We start from the raw sequence: 26,697 nt of genomic DNA, 5'->3' as shown, positions 1-26,697 counted from the left end.
ATAAACACATATGGAAATTGAAGTTTAAAGCTTAATTCAATTCACTAATACCAAGCAAGACCAAGAAAAGTATTGATCAAAGACTCATCAAATAAAGCAATTCGAGGTACATAAATTACAATTATAAATAAAAATCAAAGAGACTGGGCTCAACTAGCTACGACAGAGACTCATCAATTTCAACCTTGACAATTGTATCGTCTTCAAACTTATCTTTCTTAGGGGGAGCCACAGGCACCGGAACCCTAGGTGGACCTCTTCCTTTGTTCTTGTTCCGAGGCCTCGCCTAAAGTTCAAATTTTTATTTTTCACAAAATATTCAAAATTCAGAAAAACAAATAAAAAATCATAAAATTTCATGAAATTCATGAGCAAAAGGTGATGAGGAAACGGTCAAAATCAGAAATTTGACTTACATTGCCATAAGAGTGATTGAAACGCTTTCCTCTTTCGGTTTTCTTATCGCCCCTACCGCAGTACACTGAAGAAGCAGAAAGCAAAAATCAGGGAAAATAAGAGCGAGAGAGAGAGAGAGAGAGAGAGAGAGAGAGAGAGGAGTTCGGAATTAAGGTGTACCTGAAGGGACTGATGGAGTGGTAGCTGTGGAGACTGAGAGCGAAGCTGTGGAGGAGGGGAGAGAAATGGATAGGGTTTCAGACTGAGAAAACGAAATGCGAGAGCTGAAAGTGAGCGTTTGAGTGGGGATTGGAAGAGCTCCGAGTATCAGTGACGCCATGGTTGAAGCTTGAAGCTTGACGCTTGAGAGAAAGCGGATAAGGTTTCCGAGGGAAAGTGTTGTGTTTTAGGAGATGACTCCTGTTTTAGAGACCGTTGTCTTGGGCTGGCATTTCAATAGGCCCAAATTGGGGTTCATTCACAAGGCTCAAGCTCACAGTTAGGTTGGGTCTTCAATTGACAATGAAAGAAAATTGGTTCGGCCTTCCGAGTTCCAACCAGTAACATTAGAATCATATGTATCCAGAGATGTTATAGGTACAATGAGAAATTTTGTGATTGTTTTCAAAATGTGGTGGGTGTGCTAATCAAAACCTTAGGTGCGTTTACAAATCCCTAAAATATTCTCATCATATGCATTCAAGTAAGTGATTCTCTCCTACATGATGAACTTACAATGTTAAATTACTGTTGAAAGATGTTTCAAGTTCGAATGCCTCATTTTTGTCACTAAAAGAAAAAACAAAGCTATCTGATTGGCGAGAGAAAGGATGGAATTTCTCACCCAGAAATAGGAGTTCATTTCCTAAGATGATGAGAATGCCCCTCTTTAATATTGTTGTTGGATATAAACAAGCTGAAATAAGTAGCTAGAAATTGACACAAGGATGTAATTGGTATTTTAGTCCAGATATTTAAAGATTGATTCATCATTGAAACAAACATTTTTATACCAAATTTAGAATACACTAGATGCCAAAAAAATTGCCAAATTAAGGACCAGCACTGCACGAAGTGTAGACCAGTAACATGCAGTGGTAAATCATACATCAGAAACCTCCTATTTCAATTTCCGCTACTATATACAAGTAAGGCCGTACTTGGCCAGACCGCGCCTCATCAAGAACAATGCTTTCCCCGAAAAAATAATCATTCTATCCTACTCTTTTGAAGGTGAAAAAAATGTCTCAGAAAGTGTTTGATTATAGGCTACTTAGGCGCACCCCAAAATATCCTATCTTCTCCACCATCTCATTTGCTATCATATTCTTCATCATCTATGCAGACAACAATGTCTTTAACCTTCCCATGCATCCTGTTGACCTGAGAATCCATGAACTTTTTCAAGATCACAACACTCGATTTCCTGCATGCCACAGCTTTCCATGCAGGAAAATATAGATGAAGTTGCAGAGGAAGTTCCTGATCCCCTGGTTCTCCAGAAAATGTCACAAAAGGGGAAGCTTCCGGAACTGCAGATACTCAACTCAAACAAGCAGTTTCATGGTCGAGTACTTGAGTTCCTCAACCATGGATGCAGTGTTCAGTTCTTCATGATATGGTTTTCACCAGCAATCAAGTTTGGCAAAAGAGAATTCGTGGCCATGGACGGTCTCTTTAAATTCAATCCTAAACGGTGCTTGATGATCCTATCAAAAAGCATGGATTCAGGAAGTGGATACAGAATCCCGAAGCCGCTTCTCGATCGAGGATTCAAAGTAATAGCATTAACACCAGACCTGCCCTTTCTAGTCAAGAACACCCAGGTGAAACTTGGCTTCAAGAATTATGACTAGTCTCAGACAACTGTGTCATTTGCCCATATATGTATACTTCTTAAGGAAATTTTTGTGCCACAAGATGGTGAGGGTGAAGCATATATGCTTAGGCATTTGACTCACCTAGTCACATCACATGTAGCAGAAGAGAACCCACTATCCCTCTAGTAGATGTTCATAGTTCCATTACAGAGAGGGTCGCGGGTCGCGGGTGTGGGCAAGGGGTTGTCGCGGCCTGGTGGTGGTGGTCGACTAGCGAGAGAGAAGGAAGCAACTGCGTGAGGTTTTTAAAGTCAGAAAAAAACAAAAAGAAAGACCCGCCCAGGCTCCCAGACCCGCCTAGCGCCTAGAACCGCCTAGGCGCCGCCTAGAGCCGCCTAGGCCGATTTTTCGAATCTGAAGCAAAAGAAAAGAATTCATAGCTATTTGAATCTCCCAACTTGAAGCAGATTCTTGTCGTCCCATACTATCAGTTTTCGGATTGAAAAATCTTACATCTTTGCAAGCATCAACACTTGAAAGATACTCTAGCCTCCCTAAGTAGACCAGTAACAAAGGTTCAAGCTTTACCTGCATACAGCTTGCCTGGATGGTCCCTGATAAATAAAAAACGGTGATTTGAGCATAACCCATCACCATAAAAGCATCTAACTTCAAGCTCAATCCCAGAAACTTAAAACTTTTGAAGTGCAAAAATTGAATCCCCATGTTACCTTCATTCAAAGAGCAAGAGAGAGCAAGAAACGGGGGTACGAATTTACATTTTATGTGTGTGAAACGGTTAATGGGTAGTAGCTGCCGAGATTGAGAACAAAACAGTGGAAGAGAGGATCCAAGTCGCAAACGAAATTCGAGCTTGAGATAAACCGTGTTGGTTTGAGAGCGAAAGTGTTTTAGAGACCGTTTGGTGGGCTTTAGGCTTGTATTATGAACTCCAAAGGCCCAAAACGATTGGCTTCATTCACAAGGCTCAAGCCCAAAAGATTTGCATATACCTTTTTCACCCAACAAAAAAAAATAAAAAGTATAGAAGTATAGAAGTATCAATTATAAAGGGCAGTTTGTAATTTAAAATGGTTCTCTAAAATTCTTAATGTTCTCAGAAAATCCAATGAATCTTAATAAAAAAATAGATTTTTTATTTATAACTTTCAACTAATAAAATTATGGAATTCTTACGTGTACCCAGAAATTTAATCACTGTTCTAATCAACGGGATCTAGCCTAGTGATCTAATCAAATCCTCAATGCATTTTAAAAACCCTAAAATTGCTCATGTTCTAGGAGCAATGGTGTTGTTGGAAATGACAATATTGGAGGCCCACTTGAATGCGAGAGTTGATTTCTACCTATAGGCGAGCCAACAAAGCTATTTGGTTCGTATGATGAACATGTCCCTCTCTTTGATAATTATTGTTTGATTGATCCAATGATGTAAGAGGTATAAATAATCAGCAAGCTGTAATAAGTAGCTATTAAATCTGCCCTTTTCATATATATTGACCACCTACTTGATTCAAGGATGTAATTTGTATTTATGTTTGTCAAAATGGACATGAAAGTTCGATCCATTAACATTGTTTTGAACATTAAAGCAATCAAAAACACTCATAATATTTGCTAAATATTTAGTCCTCATAACTGCAATACGTGCCACATACATTCACGTCTAATTCTTGCAAAGATTATTCAAATCAGACCCATGTTTAAATCATTTCAAGCTCGTCCACACCATTGCTTTAAATCATACACTGAATAGAAACTTATAAATACCACTTGGCTTGATCACCATGGCTCCTCATCAAGATCAATGCCTTCTCCAAAAGAATCCTCTCCCAATTCTACACTCATGACAGTCAAAAGAATGTCTCACAAAGTGTTGGATCACAGGCACAGCCACCTTAGCCGCACCACGAAATCCTCCCTCTTCTCCACCATCTCATTTGCTGCCATCTTCTTCATTATCTATGCAGACATCTTTGTCTCCAACCTTCCCATGCAAACAATTGACTTGAGAAATCATGAAGTTCTTGACCATAATCATGACCAGACTCAAGTGCCTCAAGAGCAAATTGAGTCAACCTTCATAACTGATCAGAGCACGCCACAGCTTTCAATTCAAGCAAAGATTGAGGAACTTGAAGATGAAATTCGTGATCCTCTGGTTCCTCCAGAAAATGCCACAAGAGTGGAAAGACTTGTGTGGTTCCGACGAAAACTGCCCGAGCTAGAGATACTCAAGTCAAACAACTTGTCACAGCAGTTCCATGGTCGAGTGCTCGAGTTCCTCAACAATGGATGCAGCCTTCAATTCTACATGGTATGACTTTCACCAGCAAAGTCATTTGGGGAAAGAGATTTCTTGACCATGGACACCCTCTTCAAATCCCACCCTCAAGGATGCTTGATGATCATATCAAACTCCATGGACTCAGCAAGAGGGTACAGAATCCTGAAGCCTTTACTTGACAGAGGGTTCAAAATACTTGCAATCGCACCAGACTTGCCCTTTCTTGTCAAGAACACACCAGCTGAGTCTTGGCTTGAAGAATTAAAGAGTGGCAGGACAGACCCAGGTTACATCCCATTATCTCAAAACCTAGCCAATCTGATTAGGCTTGCAATGCTATACAAATATGGAGGTATCTACTTGGACGCAGACTTGATAATTCTGAAGGATTTATCTGGGTTGACGAATGCAATTGGAGCACAAAGTTTGGATTCGAGTCCAAAATCTGGAACAGACTAAATGGTGCAGTGATGATCTTTGACATAAACCATCCAATTCTGCTAGACTTCTTAGAAGAATTTGCTACGACTTTTAATGGGAACAAATGGGGTCTCAATGGACCTTACTTGGTCTCCAGAGTAATTGCTAGACTAGAAGGGAGTGGAAGGTCACTGGATTATAACCTTACAATATTGCCTCCTGAGGCATTCTATCCATTGGACTGGATTAAGATACACAGGATCTTCAGGAAGCCTCAGAGGGAATCGGAGTCAAAAGCGGTGGAAATCACACCAAATGAGCTAATTACAAGGGAGACTTATGCTGTGCACCTATGGAACAAACGAAGTAGACAGTTGGCCATTGGAGAGGGAAGCGTCATGGCGAGATTGATCTCAGAGCACTGTGTCATTTGCCAGGACCTATATGTTTCTTAAAGAAAACTTATATGCTGTAATATGGTGAAGGAGAAGCTAATTCAAGCAAAGTGACTCATCTGTGGCAAAGCCTCTGCAGAACTCAGAAAAGAAAAGGAGCTCTTTGTTCAGAAGTAAAATTAAATTGATAGTCTTTGAAGCTTGAATAAGTCCCAAGGCTATGGAAGTTTTTGTTTAATGCATTGCCAAGCATTTTTTATTTTCTGTCTTTTTGGTTTGAGATATTCTATTTCTCCAGTTTCAAATGTAAAAAGACCACGACTTTATATATGTAATTTTAGATATTGTCAAAAGTATGGTAAATCTGTTATGAGCATTTCTGTTTCGATGAGTGTTCAAATTTAGTAGAAAAGCTCCTCTGCATTTAGAGCCGGTGCAGTTTCCTGCATTTTAAAGAGAAATAAACCAACCAATCAATCCTATTGCTTTAATCACTTCACTTCAGCATGCACAAAAACTTTCTGATGCCATCAAGTCCTTTTTCTAGTGATCCATTTCTGGATCCACAAAATAAAACATAAATTGTGAAACTAGATACAACATACATATATAGACTCATTATAGAAGAGGAATCAATTACATAAATGACTGATAAACTTGATGGATGGCCAACAAATTTACATTAATGAGAGTGAATGCTATAGTATGTCTGTATGACCGTGAGAACGAAAAGGGCCACAGCAGCAACGAATGATATGATACTCCATGGACTAGAGAAGTATGTGCGGTAAAGGAAGTTTATATGTCTCCTAAATCGCACCCTAGTCGATATCTTGTGTTTTCTCCACGGCAACCAGGACTTACAGTATGCATTCACTTGGTCACACAACTTGCCAAAACAGAAGTCCTTCACAACAACCATGTCCAATATAGTTTTGAATTCAGTGAAATATTCTTGGTCTCCAACACTATTGTGATTTAATAGATTTATGATCCCTCTTTCCCTTAGTAGTTTTATATCCCGTGTGGAACTAATGAGACTCTTCATGAGGATCAAATACGACGTAATATGATGCGTACTTCTAAGGCTGCATTGCTCAAAAGCGATCAAGTTCCTAAAGAGTGTATCTGATGTCAAGTGAATGTCGACTGGTGGAATTCTGATTATTCCCTTGACGAAAGTTATGTTTAACAAATGGTCCTCCGACAACCCTTTTTCAAACTCAATCCCAGCCCTTAAAAGGTTTGAAGCGCTAAAATTGAATCCCCATGTTTTAATATTGGTTGCAGCTGCTTGTTCAGGTCTAGGAATCCCTGAAGTTAGATGTATTGCAGAAACATGTTGAATGTGAGAAGTCAATTCAACAGAGACTGAGATTGACATATGACCAGGTCGGATCTCTGTAACACTGCGTTTCAGTTGGTGATCTGTTGTTGTGGAATCTAAATTTGGGAGGTAGAATTTGTGCAAAAGATGAAGCAAATGATGGTTTTTTGTGTCAGGCTCTTCTTTTGTTGACTTTTGGTTCATTTCAAAGAACTTAAGAGCAAGGCTAGTGACAGAGTTTGGTGTACCCTTAAGACGAGACTTCATAGCATCATACAAACTTTTGAGAATAAAGAAGGGGATCTGGTTTTCAAGTAATATCAGATCATGGCGAAGAGCTGCAATCATCCAAGCACTATTGAATATTGGATCAGATTCGTCTTCTAACTTCATATTTAAGTGTTGGTCATACCTGAGGAAAAGTTCCAATATAAAGCAACCATCTAGTAACATGATTTCTGCTAGCACGTTCTTATCAATGTGGTCTATCTTTTCGGAATAGCATCCACGAACCTTTTCATCTAAATCATAAATAGCATTGGTACACACTTCTAAACATTGGAGGGATTGTTGATGATCTTCTATTCGTGCAAAAAAATATTGCATGTAATGCCATTTATGATGTCTCATAGCTACGAGGGCATGGTTGCCTAGATGGAAGGGTCCAATTGAGACAACACGAGAGTTGTATGCTTCATCCTTGACTTTTCGAAGGTTATTTGGAACTTTATAAATGCTCAAGTTTTCTGACCCTGTTGCCACTTTCTGGTGAAGTTTTTTAGTAATCTCCCGCTTCCATTCGTTCTTATCAGTTGATTCTGCCTCCTACCATGATTTTATAGGACAGCAATGAAACACAAGTATAACACATGGATGACTAAAAAAAGTTACAAAAAAATTGCAATATTGTTGAAACAACTGCATCTGAAACTCAAATCTAAATCTTACCAGTTGTAGGATGTCCTCATTGTTCATCCCAGCAGATTTTCCTTTTCCGTTCAGCTTCCAGTATGAGCTTCCTGAGGGACGGAATATTGCCTTTTATAGCCCTATTATGATTAAATATAATTATAGAAGACTTGTTCCTATCCCCATATTCTTTATCAAGTTGACAATAGGTTATTTAATCGTACTTTCCTCCTCTGCGCTCCCAAACCTATTGTTTTCTGAGAACTTCAAGTTCTCAAACAGACCAAGTCAATCATCAAGTTTTTAACTTTTGCTAAATTTATTAGTTAGAAATTTTGAACCTTTTTATAATGGAAATGTTGTGTGTAAAAGTTTGTCAATTTATTATATTAGGCTCAACCATCCTAATGTCTCTGTCCTTAGAAGTTGACTTTAGTCCTCAATCAGCTTTGACATCTTAATCTCAGAAACTCCAACAAGTTAAAAAGAAATATATTTCAATGTCAACGGAAAATACTTACTGATAGACTTTACTCTTATATGGCCATATGTTTTCTGAAAGTTGAGAAGATCTCATTCAATCGTACTTCCCTTCTCCTGCCCTCCCAAATCATTTTTTCTTTCCTTTTCGGAGAACTTCTAGTTCTCAACATACCAAGTCAACAATTAGGTTTGTATTTTCTTTGCCAGATTTATTAGTTAAAAAATATTTCAATTCCATAATAGCTGCTTGTGTGTTAAAATAGTCAATTTATTTTATTAAGCAAAACCATCCTAATGGATGCCCCTGTACTTTTTTCTGTTGGAGAAAAAAAAAAACTAATTAAACATGAACTTCTAAGTTTAATCCTCAATCAGCTTTGACATATTCCTCTCTTACAGAAGAAAGCTAAACATACAGCAAATATTTAGATCTTGCAAGTAGCAGTGGTTGTTGCAGCTCTTAAGTTAAGATGCCAGAATTCTTATTTCAATATAGATCAGCAAAACCCTTTGTTTTGCTTGCTCATCTATCCTATTGTCTACCACTGTTGTAGAAAGAATTTCAAGAATGCCCTGGGACCCTTTCTAATAAGAAGCAATTTGCTATAACATGGTGAAGGTGAAGCTACTCGAGCAAAATTTGTATTCTTTGATGTTTCAGTAAGTTTTCTATGCTTTGGCAAACATTTGTTATTTTTCTGTCTTGTTCCAGATGTTTCCTATTTCTGTAGTTTCAAATGTAAAAAGATCTTTACTTTATGTGGTTGTAGATATTAATATACAACATTGTTTGAATTCCATTCGAATATTTTTTTCAACTTGCATCCTTGTTGATGAATGATCCGTGGTATTAATACCATACAACTGCACATGCATACATAAAATCTGCGAAAGATTATAGACTGATCATTTCTAGGGGAGGCCAACTGATTAAATCATATAAAAGCTTGATATAAACTCATTGGCTAGATGGTCCAACGGGAACCCTCCAGCTCCAGACCAAGAAACAAAGAAGCAGCATGGGACAAGTAAAGATCAGCTGGAAGGGTCGTGCATGGTATAATATGTCTGTAAGAAAGCGAGAATGAGAAGGGCAAGCGCACTCAGCACTGATAAGAAACTCCATTTAGCAGTGAAACGATTCTTCCAAACGGTCATAATTTCACTTTGAAGTTGCACCACAAAAAATACTTTAAGCTTGTTAAAATGGTACCAGGGCGTCTTGTGTTTGTCCACTTGGTCCCTCAATTTAGCAAAGTAGAAGTCGTCCTTGGGAACAACATCCTTTACCATAGTCTCAAATTCACTCAAAAATTCAGGGTCGCTAAACCGATTATGGGCTATGATCTCTTTGTCCAGAAGCAGCTTGAAATCTGATGTGTTACTTATGAGACTCTGCAGAAGGAATGCTTACGATGTAACTCCATTTGTACTGCTAACACCGTACTGCTCGAAGGCAATGAGGTTCCTCAACACTGAACTCGATGCGTCGGCAATGATCAATTGGGGAATGCTCAGTCAGGACTCCGTTGTCGACATTTATGTTCAACAATTTGTTGTCGTCCCAAGCCGGAATTTGAAACTCGATAGCAGCCTCCAGAAGTTCAGAAGTGCAATACTTGAATCCCCACTTGTTGCTTGATGTATAATCAGGTTCAGAAAGGCATGAACTAGTTTGTTCCTCAGTAATATCGTTGAGCACCACACTAGGTACTGATACAGCTGTGAGGAAGTAAAATTTGTGCAAGAGATCAAGTAAATGCTTGAAGTCTGTCCCCAGCTGATCCTTCTCGTCAGGTCTTGGCTTTCGGCTCAAAGGGTCAAAGAACTTGGGAGCAAGGCTAGCGACAGAGTAATTCTTTGTGGCACGAGGCTTGACAATCTCATACAAACGAACCAGAATAAAGAAGGGGATCTGGTTCTCAAGTAATCCCAGGTCATGCTGAAGAGCTGTGATCATCCAAGCAGACTTTCGTACTGGATCATGTTGGCCTTCTTTGTTTACTTCTACATTGGCATGGCACCTGACGAAAAGTTCCAATAGGAAGCAACCGTCAAGTAACATTATTTTTGCGAGCTCATTCTCGTTGTATTTGATAGTTTCGGAGTAGCATTGACGAGCCTCGCCACATAACTCATAAATAGCATCAACACAGCATTCCAAACATTCCTTAGATTCTTGAGGAATATTTGTTTGCTGAAGAAAGCTTATCATGTAACGCCATTTATGCTCTTTCATAGCATCTACAAAGTCGGGGTTTTCTTGATGGTAAGGTCCAATTGAGACGACGCGTGGATTGTAGGCATCCTCATTCACTTTTCGAAGTTTACTTGGAACTTTATAGATGCATGCATCCACTGTTTTCTTCCCTCCTCCCATTCTCTGTCTGATCTCCTCTATCAACGTAACTTTCGTTGGGATCTCTTTGTCTTCCAGCTGTTTTGAAATTGGATTAGAGGAAGAAGAAAATTAAAGTAAGCAAGTCCAGAAACAAAGAGAAAGAGGGAGGAGGTCCTTACAATTCACATAAACACATGTATAAGAGAGAAACAGTAGCTCTCAATTACCTGTTGATCCTTTTTCACTTCTGATTGAGACATGTCACTAGATTTTCCCTTTTCTCATCGGCTCCGACCACCAATCTAAGCTTCTCAGGCCACTGATCAATCGTCGAAATTAACTCTACGATCCAAGTCTCCCATCCGAATCGCCATATGGTTCTTGAAATTTCCTAGCTCTCACATATTAATTAATTAATCTCTCCGGAAGAAAAACCAAGAAGCATATATATTAATTTATTTGGACCAACCATACATTTGTTCGTATTAATTCTTACTGACATTTTGATCCAACAAGGAGGAGCCGGGATGGAATAAAAATGGTCACATGCTTACAAGTTATAGCTCAATCTGTCTGTTCGGTTTTTTTTTTTTTTTTGTTTTTTGTTTTGTTTTGTTTTTGTTTTTTTTGGGGGGTCAGACCGAGTACGTCTTGCACACATCAAGTCAACGACACATCCATCCACACTACTTAATTAGCACACATCCTGGGTACATCTCCACATTAATTGGATCCATTCAGAATCCGGATTCTCTGTTAGAATAGGTCCCTGAACTTTTGATAATCACACCCTTTAACTTCAGGGAAATGACAAAACTGTCTCAAAACTGTAAATTAATTTGCAATCTGATCAACAAAAACTCAATTTCAATTATAATTCACCAATTCCACTCAATTTCATATGAAGCTCAATAAACCCCCAAGATTTCACAAACCTGAAATCTGTAAAAACTGTCAAGCAATCCAACTCGTCTGAATTAAGCTTCCAATGACCATAAACAGCCCAATGAACACCTCAAATCAAGGAAATGAAGCTTATTGAGTAATAAACTCAAATTGAACGAATTTCAAAAATCTGAATAACAGCCCCCAAACTTTACCTTAGATTGTTGGGCTCGATTCACTGATCATGTAGGCGAAAACAATACATCAATCAGAGCCCTAGAACTAAAGTTATGAACTTCAGAAGATTTTGAAGAAATTTTCTACTTGGAGCTGCAGAACCATTCGAAGGAGAAGGAGAAGAAGAAGCCCCCAGCAGACACTTAAAGAGTTATCCACCGCTTCTCACATTGTTTTATTGTTTTTGAAGCGGCCCAATCACAAAGCACCGCATGCTTACTTGTTTTTTCCTTTATTTATTTATTTATACAAACTTGTTAACCTGTCCTTAACTCAAGAGCGAAGATTGGTTGAGCAAGTTATAAGTGAGCAACGAGATGATAACAAGAACATGAAAGCAGCTTATAGCAGAGGGAGGTATTTGGTTGGTACTTGGTAGTGCATCTTAGGAGTCGTTATTGATCAGTTATTTATTTGAAGCATGATGCAGGAGCATAGGGGTGGATCAAGATAGATATTTATCATTTAATTAGTTATTTCATGATATATTGTTATTTTCATATTTAGGTAGTTTTATGATATCTTTTATTATTTATGTGTGATTTTATAATTAATTAGTTTATTTTTAAACCAAGCAGTCTTGGTGTCCAAGTCTTGTAAAGCCTATAAATAAGGCTATTGTAATAGTTGTAGAGAATTGAATATTGATGATTAATGAAATAGTTTATTTGTGGTATGGATTTGATATGATATATGTGAGTTTGCACTAGCCCTAGATTTCGGTGCTCGTGTATGCAGTTGGTGACCTGTGTCCTGATCTCGATCCTCATCAATTGGTATCAGAGCCAGGTTCAAGATCTGCTTTAGGGGGATGCTATGGCAACTTACGAAACGCGTCACTCGCATCGAAGCTCGAACCCGGATAGGTAAGAGTTCTGACGGGGAGAGATGCGTGAACTCTTATCTAAACCGAGTACCTCGCATCGACACTCTAAGCCGTGTGAGTCTCGACGGGAGTACGAGGATAGCCCTTTTCATTATTGCGCTTTCTGTGTGAGTCAAGTGAAGAGGGGCACAGTTATTCTCATTGTGTCTTTGAAGGTATAAATAGATTTGGTAATTTTGGTGCATCTTGTTATTCATCAAAGTTATTAAATTTGGATTTGCCTTCAATATTTGATACTTGCAACTGTGAAAATTGCAATGAAAATTGTTTGGGTGTTCAAAGCAATTTTGATAAGCAATTTATTGATCAGAATAGTGAAGAGATGAGAACTGAGAAAACTTTCGAAAATATTATTGAATTTTTGGGCATTAATGTTTTCACTTGAAAGGTTGCCAAAACTTTGGTTGATTTTGTCAATCGGTTGAAGATTCTAGAGAGAAACAGTTGCATTGTTAGAGAGAGTAAGAAGAAGCCAAGAATAACGAAATATTCAAAATATCTTTTTATTTGGAAAGGAAGGTTTCAATTGGATGCTAAAAGATCCAGAATTAATATGAAGCAATTGAAGATTCTACTCGGATTTTCCTCAATCAAATGCTTGAATTCGAGGACGAATTCTTTCCAACCAGGGGAGTCTGATGCAGGTGCATAGGGGTGAATCAAGATAGATATTTATCATTTAATTAGTTATTTCATGATATATTGTTATTTTCTTATTTATGTAGTTCTAGGATACCTTTTATTATTTATGTGTGATTTTATAATTAATTAGTTTACTTTTGGACCAAGCAGTCTTGGTGCCCAAGTCTTGAAAGCCTATAAATAAGGCTATTGTAATAGTTGTAGAGAATGGAATATTGATGATTAATGAAATAGTTTATTTGTGGCATGGATTTGCTACAATATATGTGAGTTTGCATTAACCCTAGATTTCGGTGCTCGTATATGTGGTTGGTGACCTATGTCCCTCCCGATCCCCGATCTCCATCAAAGCAGGTAGATTGCTACTTGGCTGGCAATGGTGGTGGTAATTTTTAACAGGTAGATCCCTTTGGTTTTCACTCCTTGTTTGGTCGTTTAAAGAAATTTTTTGTAATCGACCAAAAAAGAAAAGGAATTTTATGGATAATGAAGTTCTCATCTGCATCTCCTTTGTCACCTGAGAGAGAGAGAGAGCTGAGAAACAAAATTATTTTGTAGGTCAAGTCAACCAAGGTGAAATAAAAAAGTGCAGTCATAAATATGTATTTTACTGGCTATTTTCACCAGGTCTTCGTGGTACTTGTGTCCGCGTAGCGTACGTCCTTGGTGTCGGTATCTTTAAAACCTCAAATAAACATGTGTACCATACGGAATGCTACGACGTATGTATAAGGATGTGACATGTAATGCATACGTAAGAACAGCCATAATCGACCCAAAAATGGATCACCCGAGAAAAAAGGGCAGAAACCTAAAAGTCAAAATAGTGAGAGAAGAAATAAAGACGTCACTATGAAAAATAGGATGAGCCGAGAATATGGAAAAGCTTGCACCAATAAGTCAAAACCAGTCTCACCTATGTAGTCAAATTTGTGGAAAAGTCACGAGACCCGCAACCAGTCATCATTAGCAACTACCTATGATGCTTGATAAGGCAAAAAATTCACTAAATCAACCACTTGTTATAAATAAACTTAACCAAACCCAGAGACAAACAAGATTTGATCAACATAAAAGCGTATTGATAACTATGAAAGGAATTTGCATATGATGAAGGGAGCATAAACTAATACGTTGCATTATGAGCAATAATACAAACTTCTATCAGAGCCTGAGACGTGGTCGGCCTGATGATGAAATATTGAGTTTTATTCAGATGATCAATTTCATACAATATTATTTCAATTGCACATATGCATGCATACATTGTGAAAGCAGAAAGAAAGAAAGAAGCAAAAGCAAGAAAGCAAGTCTCATCTGCGAGGGTGAATGGTGTAGTATGTTTGTATGGAAGTGAGAATGAGAAGGGCAAACGCAGCCAGGAAAGATGTGAAACTCCATGTGGAAGAGAAGTAGGTGCTGAAAAGGACCCTTATTTCTCTTAGAAATCGCACCCTCAGAAATACTTGAAGCTTGCTCAAGCTGCACCAGGACGTGCAATACTCGTTCACTTGGTCTCGCAATTTATCAAAATAGAAGTCGTCCTTCACAACAACTTCATCAAGAATATCCTTGAACTGACTCAAATACTCATGGTCTCCAATCCTATTATGCCTTATGATCCCTTTTTCTCGGAGCAGCTTGGTGTCCGCTGAGGAACGGATGAGACTCTTCATGAGGAAGGTATACGATGTCATGCCATGTGTAGAGCTAAGGCTGTATTGTTCGAAGGCAAGGAGGTTCCTGAACACTGAACTGGTAGCCTCGTCAATGATCAACTGGGGAATGCTGATGACTCCATTGCTGAATGTTATGTTCAATAAATTGTCCTCCCAAGAACCAATCTGAAACTGGATCCCAGACTCCAAAAGTTCCGAAGCGCAATAGTTGAATCCCCACTTGTTGTTTGTTGCTGGCTCATCAGGTTCAGGAAGGCATGAAGCAGTTTGTTGCTTTCTTCTCTTAAATATTTTTCTGAAAAAAAGGCATGCAGATTGTTGTGATTTAACCTTGGAAACCAATTCCACATGATTGACCTTGACCTTAATTGACACCTCATGGCCAGGCACTCCAGCTCTGAGGAAGTAGAATTTGTGCAAGAGATCAAGCAAGTGCTTGAAGTCCGTCCCCAGCTCATGTTGATCTTTAGCTATCGGCTTTCGGCTCAAAGGTTGAAAGAACATGAGAGCAAGGCCAGCAACCGAGTGTGGTGCTTCATGGCCGTTGATCACGACACGAGGCTGGACAATGTCATACAAACGTTTGAGAATAAAGAAAGGGATTTGGTTTTCAAGCAAAGCCAAATCATGCTGAAGAGCCGCGATCATCCAAGCACTTTTTAGTACTGGATCAGGGCCGTCTTCTTTTTCCACTTTCTTGGCGTAGTACCTGAGGAAGAGTTCTAAGGTGAAGCAGCCATCAAGTAACATTATTCTTGCTAGCTCATTCTTCTCATAGTCGATGTTTTCGGCGTAGCATTGACGAACCTCCTTGTCTAAATTATAAATAGCATTCATGCAATGTTCCAAGCATTCGTGAGACTCGTCAGGATCATCCGTTTGCTGCAGAAAGCTTAACATATAACGCCATTTGTGCTCTCTCATAGCAGCTACAAGGTCAGTGTTTTTTCGATGAAAAGGTCCAATTGAGACGACGCGAGGATTGTAGGCATCCTCTCTCACCTTTCGAAGTTTGCTTGGGACTTGATAGATGCATGATTCTTCTGCTTCCTTAACTGCTCCGAGTCTCTCTTTAATCTCCAATATCCACTTAGTCTTCAGTGTCTCTTCTTCGTCTTCCTCGCCTTCCAGCTGCTTTGCGTCCAAAACAAAAGGACAAAAAATTCCAGAAGTTAAAAGAGAAAGAAAGAGATGCTAATTCACATTAATGATCAAATGTTGATGAAAAAGAAGACACTAAGAGATAAAGAAAGATCGTAGCTCTCGTTTATACCTGATGTGTTTCCTCTTCTGATTGATTCATCATCTCAGCAGGTTAATTTCCCTTTTGTCCGGTCACCAACATCCCTGGAGACTGAGTATTGCCTTCTAATCTAATTTATATCCCAAATTTGGAAGTAAAATATAATAATTGAACTTGACTCTACGATCCCAGTCTCCTATCCCAATAGCTCCATATGCTCAAACACATTTATTAATTAGAAAATTAATCAATCTCTCTGGAAGAAAAACAAGTAGCATCATATATGTATATTAATCTATCTGGACCAATCAACCATTTGTTTATCTGACTAACATTTTGACCCCAACCAAGGAAGAAAATGGCCACATGCATACACCTGTTTCTCACTGTAAAATATACACCTCAATTAGCTGAGCTTCCTCGACTGGTTCACTCATCTCAGCACCCTCTCTGTCTAACTCAGCCGCGCTTTGACATATTAAATAGTTGATCCCTTGTGGAAGGAAAACGAGTAGATACACACATTAGTCTATTTGGTACCAAACACGCATTTGTTTGTATTCCAACGTCAAAGAAGGGATAGTTAACAAAGACTATACTTAAACAACTTCTCTTCTTTTTTCTTTATTTTTTTAGTCCAATTTTTTGCATCCGGTCTTAGCGCGTACACACTGTACATTTCTTTTTACTAATTAACACATGGAATCTGTGGAAATAAATATCACATTGTCTGATCATTGTCTCCCTTATTTCTTCCAGCTGTTCAAATAAGCCCCTTCAAATATTAACAATGTAACCAAAAATCATAGGTTCCCTCCCTTAGTTGAAAAACCATTATAGTAGAACAGATCATTAACCGTATTTCAACTGAACTGCGCATGATTTCTCAAGACACCATTTCTTATTCATTTCTGTCTCCAGACAGTCGTACATAAATTGTGAAAACAGAAAGCTGATCGATACAGACTTATTATACAGGAAGGAAATTAAACACATATAAGCAAATCAAATTCATAGGATGGCCTAAGCCACTGAAAAAAAAAAAAGAAATTAAGGGCACAACAACTATCAGCTAGCGAGGGTTAATGGCATAGTATGTTTGTATGACAGTTAGAACAAAAAGGCAAAACGCAGCGATGAATGATATCAAGCTCCATGCAGTTGAGAAATAAGTGCGATAGAGGGACTTCAAACTTCTGCGAAACCAGAACTTACGAGCGTATGTGTTCACTTGGTTGCACAAGTCAGCAAAACAGAAGTCCTTGACAACAACCTCATCTAGAATACTGTGGCATTGAGCCAAATATACTTCATCGTCAATCCAATTGGAATTTATGATCCTTCTTTGCCGAAGTATTTTGATGTCCTTTGAGGAACGGATGAGGCTTTTCAGGAGGATGGGATATGAGGTGATGTGATTACTGCTGATGCTGCACTGCTCGTAGGCAATCAGGTTTCTCAAGAGTGAAATGTTGTCGTCAATGAACAATGATGGGATTCTGATCACTCCCTTGCTGAAAGTAATGTTCAGCCAGTGTTTCTCGCTTGACTGTCTTTCAATCTCGATCCCAGATTCCAAAAGTTGTGAAGCGCAATAATTGAATCCCCAATTGTTATAGCTTCCACTTCCAGGGATATCAATATTGGTGATGTTGATAATTGAGGAATCACCAGCCCCAGCAGGGTGCTGCTTATTATTAGTACTCTTAGGCTGACTTGGGAGATAGAATTTGTGTAAGAGATCAAGCAGATGCTTGAAGCCCTCTGTGCCGCCAGGAAGATCATCAACTCCTTTAATTATTGCCTTTTGGTTCTTCATAGCTGCAGGTTCAAAGAATTGAAGAGCAAGGCTAGTGAGTGAGTTCGGTGCTGGTTTGCCGTTGGCCTTGAGATGAGGCTTGATAGCCTCAAACAGAGTTTGGAGAATAAAAAAGGGGATCTGGTTTTCAACTAAAGCTAGATCCTGGCGAAGTGCTGGAATTATCCAGATAGTATTGAATATTGGATCATCGGATTGCTCTTCTAACATCATGTTTAAGTTGTAGTGTTCATAATACCTGAGGAAAAGTTCTAATATGAAGAAGCCATCACGTACTATTTGACCTACTGCATCATATAAATTCCTGCTTCTGAGTATGACGTAGCTACTCAGAATCTCGTCCATTAAGCTTTCAAAGAAAAACCGTTCAAAACTGTCACAGGATGTGGCAGACTCGTTCAAACGCTTCTCAAAGAATCTCCTGTAACGATGTTTATGCTCTTGCATAGCTGCAAGCTCATGCTTTTCCCGATGGTAAAGCCCAATTGAGACAAGGCGAGGGCTATAGGCATCCTCCTTCACTTTTCGAAGTTTATTTGGAACTTCAAAGATATTCAATGCCTCTGACGCTTTCTCCACTTTGTCATAGCACTCTTGCTCATAGCTTGCTTCCGTTTCCTGTTTTGATTGTAAAATGTATAAAGCTAGCTAGCAGTGCACACATCTACTTTCAGCATCACTATTTTTGCGAATATGTATGTATTAAATAACATATGCATGTACATATATATATATATATATATATATGTTTTTTGTTCTCTACATGATGATAATCCAACTGCAAGATATATACACAAATTCTAAAGAGATCATGCAATTAAGCTCAACGACCTCAATTACCTTTCCTGAGTTGCTCATGTTAGCAGATTTCCCTTCGCCCAACCACCAATCTCAGCTTACTTAATCCCAATTAAGCGCCTGAGTATTGCCTTCAATTTATTGTCCAAATATGAAGATTAAAGATATATAATTAACTTATAAGAAAGACCCTACTCCCAAGTCTTCCACCCCCATTTGCTTATTAAAATTTTAAGTTTTGTTGCTGGTTTAATTGTATTCTGACTTGACTTTGACTTATTAAGTCCCTACTAGCAGAAAAATAATAATACTTGGGTTGGTGAGGACCTTCTCATGCTTACATCCAATAATATTGTTACACGGATTTGTAAATGAAAAATAAAAAGAAGTATTTGCATTTGGATGACTTTGACTTATAAATTCACAATATATCGCTCACCTCATTTGGCTCAGGTCATTGGTGCACGTTGGTGGGTACATTAATTTTTTTGTAAAAAAAAAAAAAAAAAAAAAAAAACAATTTAAAGATATTGGGGGTCAAAATTGCATCTTCATTCAAGGTTAATAGGAGAAAAGAAAAATGATTGATATCAATTGATCAAGCCCTTTAACTCAAATGTGGATTTGCCACTGTACTAACCAAATGGGAATCAGCTTAATTAAAACAGGTGGGGCTAGAATTTGACTATAAGGATTTATGAAGCTCAGACATATTTTAAAATCTTTCTAAGTGACGGAATTTAAATTGCAGCAGAGATCTCTAGTGATAGGGCTGAGCTGAGTCTCTCCCATTTTTGGCTCCATATACACATATGTAAATGGGAAAACATATATTAAGAAATACAAACTCGTTCGTTACACAGGAACAATCTTTAAACACATAACAGATATAGATGACTAATTGAACTCATTAATTCTAAAATAATTATACATGAAAAAAAAAATATACAGAGCATATGAAACAAGCAACATCAGCTAGTGAGCTGGGTGAATGGCGAAGTATGTTTGTGTGATAGTAAGAACGAAAAGGCAAAATGCGGCAATGAATGATATCATACTCCAAGCAGTGGAGAAATAAGTCCGATCGAGGTATTTCAACCGCACCGTCCAAAATACTTTGTGCGTTTGCCAGTGAAACCAGGACTTACTGTAACAATTCACATCCGTCCAAAATATTATGTTTCAAAGACTCTACTGCCGTTCCCACATGATTAATCGACAGCTCATAATAATTTATTTGTATACCATACCAACCATGCATTTGTTTGTATCTGACTGAGATTCTGACTCCGGCGAGGCAGAAGGGAATCATCAGAATTGATAGTTAGGAAGTTGCGACAAATACTGAAAATAACCATTTCTTTAGTGTCTATCTAGCCTTCTAGACGAAAGTGAAAATGCGAAGCTTATAATACGATATTGTTTGTATTCGAATACAATATTGTTTGCCTCCGGTTCATAGGCTCTTAGCACATGACACCCTGTGGAGGAGGAATGATTCATATATTTTTATAATTAACCATGCGGTGCGGCGTGGCATGATTTAGATAACGAAATGCTATGACGAAATGCTATGATGTATTTCATATGTCAGCATCAGCAACCTTCAAATTCAAAACAACTGCATGCTTAGCTGGAAAAATGAAGGATCGACTCGTTGACTTGCATTGTATATCTCTCCAAGAATCGTTGTACTGAGCACCTAGCGTTGACTTATTGAACCTTCCTAATCCACCCCTCCCCATGTTCTGAATCCCAATTGTAGTTTAGGTACTTACTTTAAAAATATTTCTGTAAAAAATTACTCTATTGAAAAACGTTAAGTTATCTAACCGTGAACAAAAAAAATACATTAATTACTCTATTGAAATATCGTGCTAGGTGATATAATGGTATTAGAGCCATTTTGCAGTGTGGTGCGAGTGTGCCGACGAAGATGTCCGGCCTCTAAAGGGGGTGGATTGTGACATCCCACATCAATCAACGGAGAGGGGATGATGTGGCTTATATGTACATACTTACTTCCATCTAGCATGAGGTCTTTTGGGAGTTCACTGGCTTCGGAGTCATGGTAACTCCGAAGTTAAGCGAGTTTGGGCTAGAACAAACCCGGGATGGGTGACCCACTGGGAAGTTGCTCGTGAGTTTCCAGAAACAAAACTGTGATGGCAAGGAGGGAAGGTCCAAAGCGGACAATATCGTGCTATGGCGGAGCCGATCCGGGGTGTGATAAGAAGTGATGCTTGATGGATATGCTTTGTCCTGTTGTGGAACACTAGATTCTTCGCCATTGCTATAGCAGACTTGTTGTCGCAAAGTATTTCAGTAGCTTCTGTTTGGCACTCTCCCATATCTTCAAATATTCTTCTGAGCCATATAGCTTGGCATGCTGTACTTGATGCTGCTACGTACTCGGCTTCTGTTGATGATTGTGCCACGATATCTTATTTTCTTGATGACCATGAAAATATACCAGACCCAATTGTAAATGCATAGCCTAATGTGCTTTTCATGTCATCCACTACTCCAGCCCAATCACTGTCTGTGCTTGGATATGTAGTGGGCTTATACCATAGTGTATCTGGCTTGGATTTTGCATAAATCTTGATAGTAAGCTTATCGCGTACATGAGGTCGAGTCTTGTTTCTAACGATTCCATTGATTCAAGAGCACGCGTTGAGTATAACTCATTTGTTATCTCATTTGCTCCGTCTTCATCACAAGTGGCGGATCTATTCACCAAAGCCTTGGGAAGTAATGCCTTTCATAATCTCTTGCATGCCTAAGTTGGGCATTCTAGACATTCATACTCCAACTTGATGGAGAGTGTTGGAAATTAGGAAATAAATTTAATTGTTATTTAGTTTCCTTCCATTTGTTGATTGTAATTGATTTGGAGTAGCCTCCAAAGCAACCTAGTTTTCCATGTAAAGCTTTACTAGTCTTTTATATGATCAAAGGTTCTTGTTCATAAAAAATTAAAATAAAAAAGGTTCTTTCTGTATAATGAATCTGCAACTATGTACCTCTATCATCTTATTGCTTTCCCAATTTATTTCCAATTGTTTTGATGTGTGTCTTAATCTGCTTAAATGAATTCAAAAGCGAAATTCATCAGACAGATATATATTTTTTTTCTCTCTAAGCTTGAGGTTTTCATTTCATCGACATTGTAAAGAAAATGCAATTACAAAGATACCGAATGAGTTGAATTTGCACAACCAGCCCACATCACATGTTGAATTTGTGACCCTCGTAGCATGCAACTTGTGCTCAAACCAATCAACTCTACAATAATTTTTCATTAGTTTTTGTTTTGCATATCCAAAAATGAGAAACAGAACCTTCATCAGTTTACTTTCGTTTCTACGGTTAGCAAGATTTAGAGCAAGTTTTTTTTACCATCACACAGATTCAAATTCCGGGCTACTTCTAACTTGTTTTGAAGCCGGATTTTAACATTGCGCCTACCTCTTTCCCTTTCCTTGAACATTTTGACTTTCACTCCTTTTTCCAAAGGGATGTAAAAGGCCTCTCTGGACAAACTGTAAGCCGGACACCAAAACAGAAGAGAGAGACCGTTACATATGAATCAGATAAATTATACATTTAAGTAAAGACTAAGTCGCCCTATAAATTAAATAAGTGGAGACTCTGGCAAAGTGAAAGGCAAAGAAAATATGTATATTGCAAGTTGCTCTATCTACCTTTGCCTCTTCTTCACTTACATTCGTCTGAGCATCTTTAGGAAATTCCATATAGTTAAAAAAGACTAAGACTATAATTAATACTTAATGGAGGAGTGCACTGACATACATGTTGGGAAAAAGAAAAAAGAAAAAAAAAAGTTTGGTCATTATAGGAGTTCTTTAAACAAAGACTAATAAATCGTCCTAAAAATTAAATTACTAATAAATGGAGACTCTGGCGCTGTGAAAAGCAAGGCAAATATATGTTTATTGCAAGTTGATCTAGTATTTGCCTCTTTTCCTCTAGGCTTATGTCACTCACATTATTCGTCATAAGCATCTCTCAAGTCAAAGACTAATACTTAATGGAGCACGAAATATGCACACAGATTGTAATGAAATGAAGTTGATACATATATTAAGGGCTTAACGTGCGGATGGAAGTCGTCTTCTTTTCTTATATTATTTTATCTTCAGAGTTGGTCTACAAATTAACTAAAGGCAATAATATTAATTAACTCAATTGATCTTCAGGGAAGCTCAGATTGGTGGTCGCCGGACACAAAGGGAAATTGTCTGAGATGAGTAAGTCTAAAGGAAAATTTCAGGTAACTGATCATCTCGATCTCTCTAATACTTTGCTTTTGAATCAACATATTATTGATTAAGAAAAGGTTATATTTTACGGTCGAAATTAATTACACATTTTCTCTCGTTGTTTCCCTTAATCAGCTTCCCTCCTCCTCCTCTGTGATCTCCTGCATGTTCAGCTTAAGCAAGCAGAAACCCGAGGAAAGCCTTGATGATGATACACAGACACAGAAAGATGAATGGAAGAAGACTCTTATTGGTAAGCTGGGCAATGTGCACCAGAGAGAATACTTGAGCCACTATGGCCGCGGAAGAAAGGGAAAAATAAGAGGGGAATATTGTATCTATAGAGTTTCAGATAAACTTCGACAAGTGAAGGAGGATGCCTACCGCCCTGGCGTTGTCTCAATCGGACCATTGCATCAAGACAACCAGAACCTGGCACCCATGGTCCAATACAAATGGTCTTACTTGCTATCCTTTCTTGACCAGCAAGAAATAGATGCCACTGAAGAACACTCTAAAAAATGCGCTACGAAACGCTTAGAAGAGTGCACCAATGCGATTCATGGTTTAGATGAAGTTATTCGCCAGTGCTACACTGAAAAGATCACCTACACAGAGTATGAGCTTGCAGAAATAATGTTACTTGATGGTTGCTTCATATTGGAACTTTTCCTTCGGTTTGACCGCAACTTAAATTACATGAAGCAACCAGATCTCAATTATGATCAAGTATTGAGAAGTGCTTGGATGACTGAAGCTCTTCAGCATGATCTGGCATTACTGGAAGACCAGATACCCTTTTTCATTCTCGAACTTTTGTATGATACAATCAAGCCTCATATCATCCCCACGTGCAAAGCACCAGACTTGGTCGCTGCCCTTGCTCTTAACTTCTTCCAGCCTTTGAGCCAAAAGAAGTTCATCAACGAAGAGCCCGAGGGCACAGGGTTTAAGCCTTTGCTAGATCTCTTGCACAAATTTTACTTCCACCCACCCGGTCACTTGTCCATCCCTGTGAGATCCATTTCAGAGAATGAACATCGTCCCGGCTGTTGAGAAAAATTTAGAGTACACAACTCTAAATTAGACTTGTTGGAGAGAAAACAAGTAAACAATTTACTTGTATTAGACTCACAAAATATTACAACAACAATTCTCAAAGGAAAGACCAACTCTTACAAACACTCTTTCTCACTTCACTCACACTTCTCACAAGGACTACTTGACTCCATAGCTTATTGCTCACTCTACTTATACACACTCTTGACTCACTTCACTTCTTGATTGCTTCACTCCACTACACCTTGCTTTGTTGCATTGCATGCCTATTTATAGGAGAGTTAGCCGACTTTGCCAAGTTCCACCGACTTGGAACTTCTTCTCCTAGCCACATATTGTTTCTACTCTAGTTAATTCTCCAAGCTTCAATTTGGCTGCCAACTTGCTTAGCCGACATACAATTATAGAGTTTGGGGTTGCACCAGCTTTTCTAGAGTTAACTATAATATTCTAATACAATATCTAATTGCTAGGTCTGTGAACTACTTTTCCAGATTTTTCTATAATTGTCTAGTTCAAGTGTTGGCAGTCTTCCATGGGCTGAGTTAAGTGATGGGCTGGTGTTGATCTTTAACACTCCCCCTCAACACCAGCTCACATCCTTTGCACCACATTGAGCTGACGTCGAAAATTCTCGAACTTTTCTGTGCTTAAACCTTTTGTGAATAAGTCCGCAACTTAATCATTTGTGTTGATATGTCTCATCTCAATCTCTTCTTGCAGAACCTTCTCTCTGATAAAATGGTAGTGTATCTTCACATGTTTGGTTCTTGCATGAAAGACTGGATTTTTCGCCAAACGAACTGCCGATTGATTGTCGCAGTATAACGACACTGAATAATCTACCAATTGATGTAGATCATTCATTAACTGTGTCAGCCATGTGATCTCTTGAGCTGCCATTGATGCTGCTTTGTACTCAGCTTCCGTGGTTGACAAAGATATCGTCGGCTGTCTCTTACTACACCAAGAAATTGTTCCTGAACCAAGCTTAAACACGTACTAGGTAGTTGATCGACGAGTGTCGTGATCTCCCGCATAGTCAGCATCGCAATAACCAACTAGTTTGCAATCTTCACCTTTCTTGTACAACAGACCACAGTCAATTGTACTCTTCACATACCTCAGTATTCATCGAACTGCGTCTAAATGAGACTTCTTTGGATTTTGCATGTATCGACTCATCACTCCAACTGCATATAAAATGTCAGGTCGAGTCAGTGTCAGGTAGATTAGACACCCACCAATTGTCGATACATCGTTCCGTCTTCCAAGTCTTTGCCTTCATATGCACACATCTTGACATTGGGCTCAATCGGTGTTGAGATTGGCTTGCATTCAAGCATTCCAAACTTTTGCAACAAGTCTTTTGCATATTTCTGTTGACACAGAAATATCCCTTCTTGTGTGCGATCAACCTCTATCCCAAACAAATTCTAGAACATCAATTTCTGTCATTTTAAATTTCGTTATTTATGAATTTCTTTGTACTTTTAAATTTCCTCATCCAAACGCACTGATATAGTAATGTTATTTGTATCACCTTAATTTATCACATTTAACAGACTGCATTATATGACAAGTTATGTGTATATGACATGTCAAATAAAATGGCCAGTTAAATCTATATACATGTAAAACAAAAGACAAAGAATGGTAAAACATTCAAAATATCAATGGTTAATGCAAACATTTAAAATTGAAACTATTAATTAAATGAGGATAATATAGTAAATTCATACTTTTTCATATTTAAAAAATTAAAATTAAAAAAAAAAATCAGATAGTAGATCCTATTTTTATGGAACGCAACTATTTATATATAAAGTTTTGCCCTATTTTTCAGGAGAAAAAAAAAAAACAAGTTTACCCCACCAAGATTAACGCTGCATATCCTCTCTCATCTTCTTCCACTGAACCACCAATAACACCGGCGCATCTCGTGCCACATCTCCTAGCACCAAGCTGCGCCACACCTGCCCTCCTACCACCAGTTGCGTGTGGTGTGAGCAATTCCATGTCAAGTAAAAATTAATTGTATAATATTCTGAGCGAGGGGCCGGCAAGGAAGAAAATGGTCACATGCTCACAGCTGTACGTAATTTCATGTGCATTTCCTACTAGAAGAGAGACCTCAGTTCATTACTCCTCCAGCTACTACAAAATTGTTTGTATTCCAACGTCAACGAAGGGGTGATTAACAAAGACTAAACTGAAAAACGTCAGAGGTTTTCTTAAAAAAAAAAGAAAAAAAAAGTCAGAGGTTCATGATGACGGATTGTGAGTGACCTAAACCTCTGACGAGAAGCATCGTACCCTCTGCAAACAGGCAAAGACTAAATTAATTAAGTGATATCAACTTGTAATAATATATTTATACTTCCTTTCACAACGCGAGAGTCTCCAAATTATTCAGTATTTACGACGACTAAGTATTCATTTACTTAATTTATATTTTATTTGACCAATATCACGTTTCCCGAATGAACTCAAGGGGCATGCGATGTTGGGTGTGTTAAGTAATCAAAGGGTCTGGGTTGGGTTATGGTTGGTTGGTGTGTCGGCTTGGGTGTTGGATGGCGAGTTCGGCGGTGGTTAAGTGGCCAGTGGGCTAGCCGACTGGAAATAGAGAGAGAGAAACAGCCTGAGTTAAAAACCATGTTATCGAGTTATAATTTTTTTATGGAAAATGCTAGAGGCACCAACTTTGGGCACCAACTCTCTAATAGAGTGTGGGACCCAGTGTATTAGCGGGCTCCACCTC

The 26,697-nt window shown here is 38.4% G+C and overlaps 6 protein-coding genes and 1 pseudogene across 7 annotated transcripts; 2 read left to right on the top strand and 5 right to left on the bottom strand.

Moving 5' to 3' along the window:
• Positions 1–17: 17 nt before the first annotated feature.
• LOC148921089 (small ribosomal subunit protein bTHXc-like) lies at positions 18–812 on the bottom strand. The gene is made up of 3 exons (XM_089043991.1): positions 577–812; positions 417–481; positions 18–286 (listed from the first exon to the last, which is right to left on the bottom strand). The coding sequence occupies exons 1-3, from the start codon at positions 734–736 to the stop codon at positions 158–160; spliced, it is 354 nt and encodes a 117-aa protein (XP_088900117.1). The 5' UTR covers positions 737–812; the 3' UTR covers positions 18–157.
• A 3,611-nt stretch (positions 813–4,423) lies between these two features.
• On the top strand, positions 4,424–5,707 carry LOC148921088 (uncharacterized). Its single transcript, XM_089042230.1, is given in 2 exon segments — positions 4,424–4,954; positions 4,957–5,707. Coding segments are annotated over 2 exon segments (795 nt in total). The 5' UTR covers positions 4,424–4,602; the 3' UTR covers positions 5,400–5,707.
• Positions 5,708–6,021: 314 nt separating this feature from the next.
• On the bottom strand, positions 6,022–7,641 carry LOC148921087 (UPF0481 protein At3g47200-like). Its single transcript, XM_089047960.1, has 2 exons — positions 7,615–7,641; positions 6,022–7,491 (listed from the first exon to the last, which is right to left on the bottom strand). The coding sequence occupies exons 1-2, from the start codon at positions 7,639–7,641 to the stop codon at positions 6,022–6,024; spliced, it is 1,497 nt and encodes a 498-aa protein (XP_088904086.1).
• Positions 7,642–8,893: 1,252 nt separating this feature from the next.
• On the bottom strand, positions 8,894–10,659 carry LOC148921086 (UPF0481 protein At3g47200-like; annotated as a pseudogene).
• A 3,585-nt stretch (positions 10,660–14,244) lies between these two features.
• LOC107881895 (UPF0481 protein At3g47200-like) lies at positions 14,245–16,100 on the bottom strand. 2 transcript variants are annotated; one of them, XM_089055703.1, is made up of 2 exons: positions 16,002–16,100; positions 14,245–15,862 (listed from the first exon to the last, which is right to left on the bottom strand). In XM_089055703.1, the coding sequence occupies exons 1-2, from the start codon at positions 16,032–16,034 to the stop codon at positions 14,363–14,365; spliced, it is 1,533 nt and encodes a 510-aa protein (XP_088911829.1). In that variant the 5' UTR covers positions 16,035–16,100; the 3' UTR covers positions 14,245–14,362. The 2 variants fall into 2 exon arrangements, with proteins under 2 accessions (XP_088911829.1, XP_016652413.2); XM_016796927.2 differs by having other exon boundaries at positions 14,245–15,859.
• Positions 16,101–16,733: 633 nt separating this feature from the next.
• On the bottom strand, positions 16,734–18,883 carry LOC103343042 (UPF0481 protein At3g47200-like). The gene is made up of 2 exons (XM_089041438.1): positions 18,631–18,883; positions 16,734–18,408 (listed from the first exon to the last, which is right to left on the bottom strand). The coding sequence occupies exons 1-2, from the start codon at positions 18,646–18,648 to the stop codon at positions 17,044–17,046; spliced, it is 1,383 nt and encodes a 460-aa protein (XP_088897564.1). The 5' UTR covers positions 18,649–18,883; the 3' UTR covers positions 16,734–17,043.
• A 3,975-nt stretch (positions 18,884–22,858) lies between these two features.
• LOC148921085 (UPF0481 protein At3g47200-like) lies at positions 22,859–23,930 on the top strand. Its single transcript, XM_089047950.1, has 2 exons — positions 22,859–22,885; positions 23,010–23,930. Exons 1-2 carry the CDS (start codon positions 22,859–22,861, stop codon positions 23,928–23,930), a joined length of 948 nt encoding a protein of 315 aa, XP_088904076.1.
• The last annotated feature ends 2,767 nt before the right edge of the window (positions 23,931–26,697 follow it).

The sequence above is a fragment of the Prunus mume genome, linkage group LG1 (assembly GCF_029339155.1).
Source record: "Prunus mume cultivar Tortuosa linkage group LG1, ASM2933915v1, whole genome shotgun sequence".
Lineage (NCBI taxonomy): Eukaryota > Viridiplantae > Streptophyta > Magnoliopsida > Rosales > Rosaceae > Prunus > Prunus mume.
This window is presented reverse-complemented; position numbering and strand designations above follow the sequence as displayed.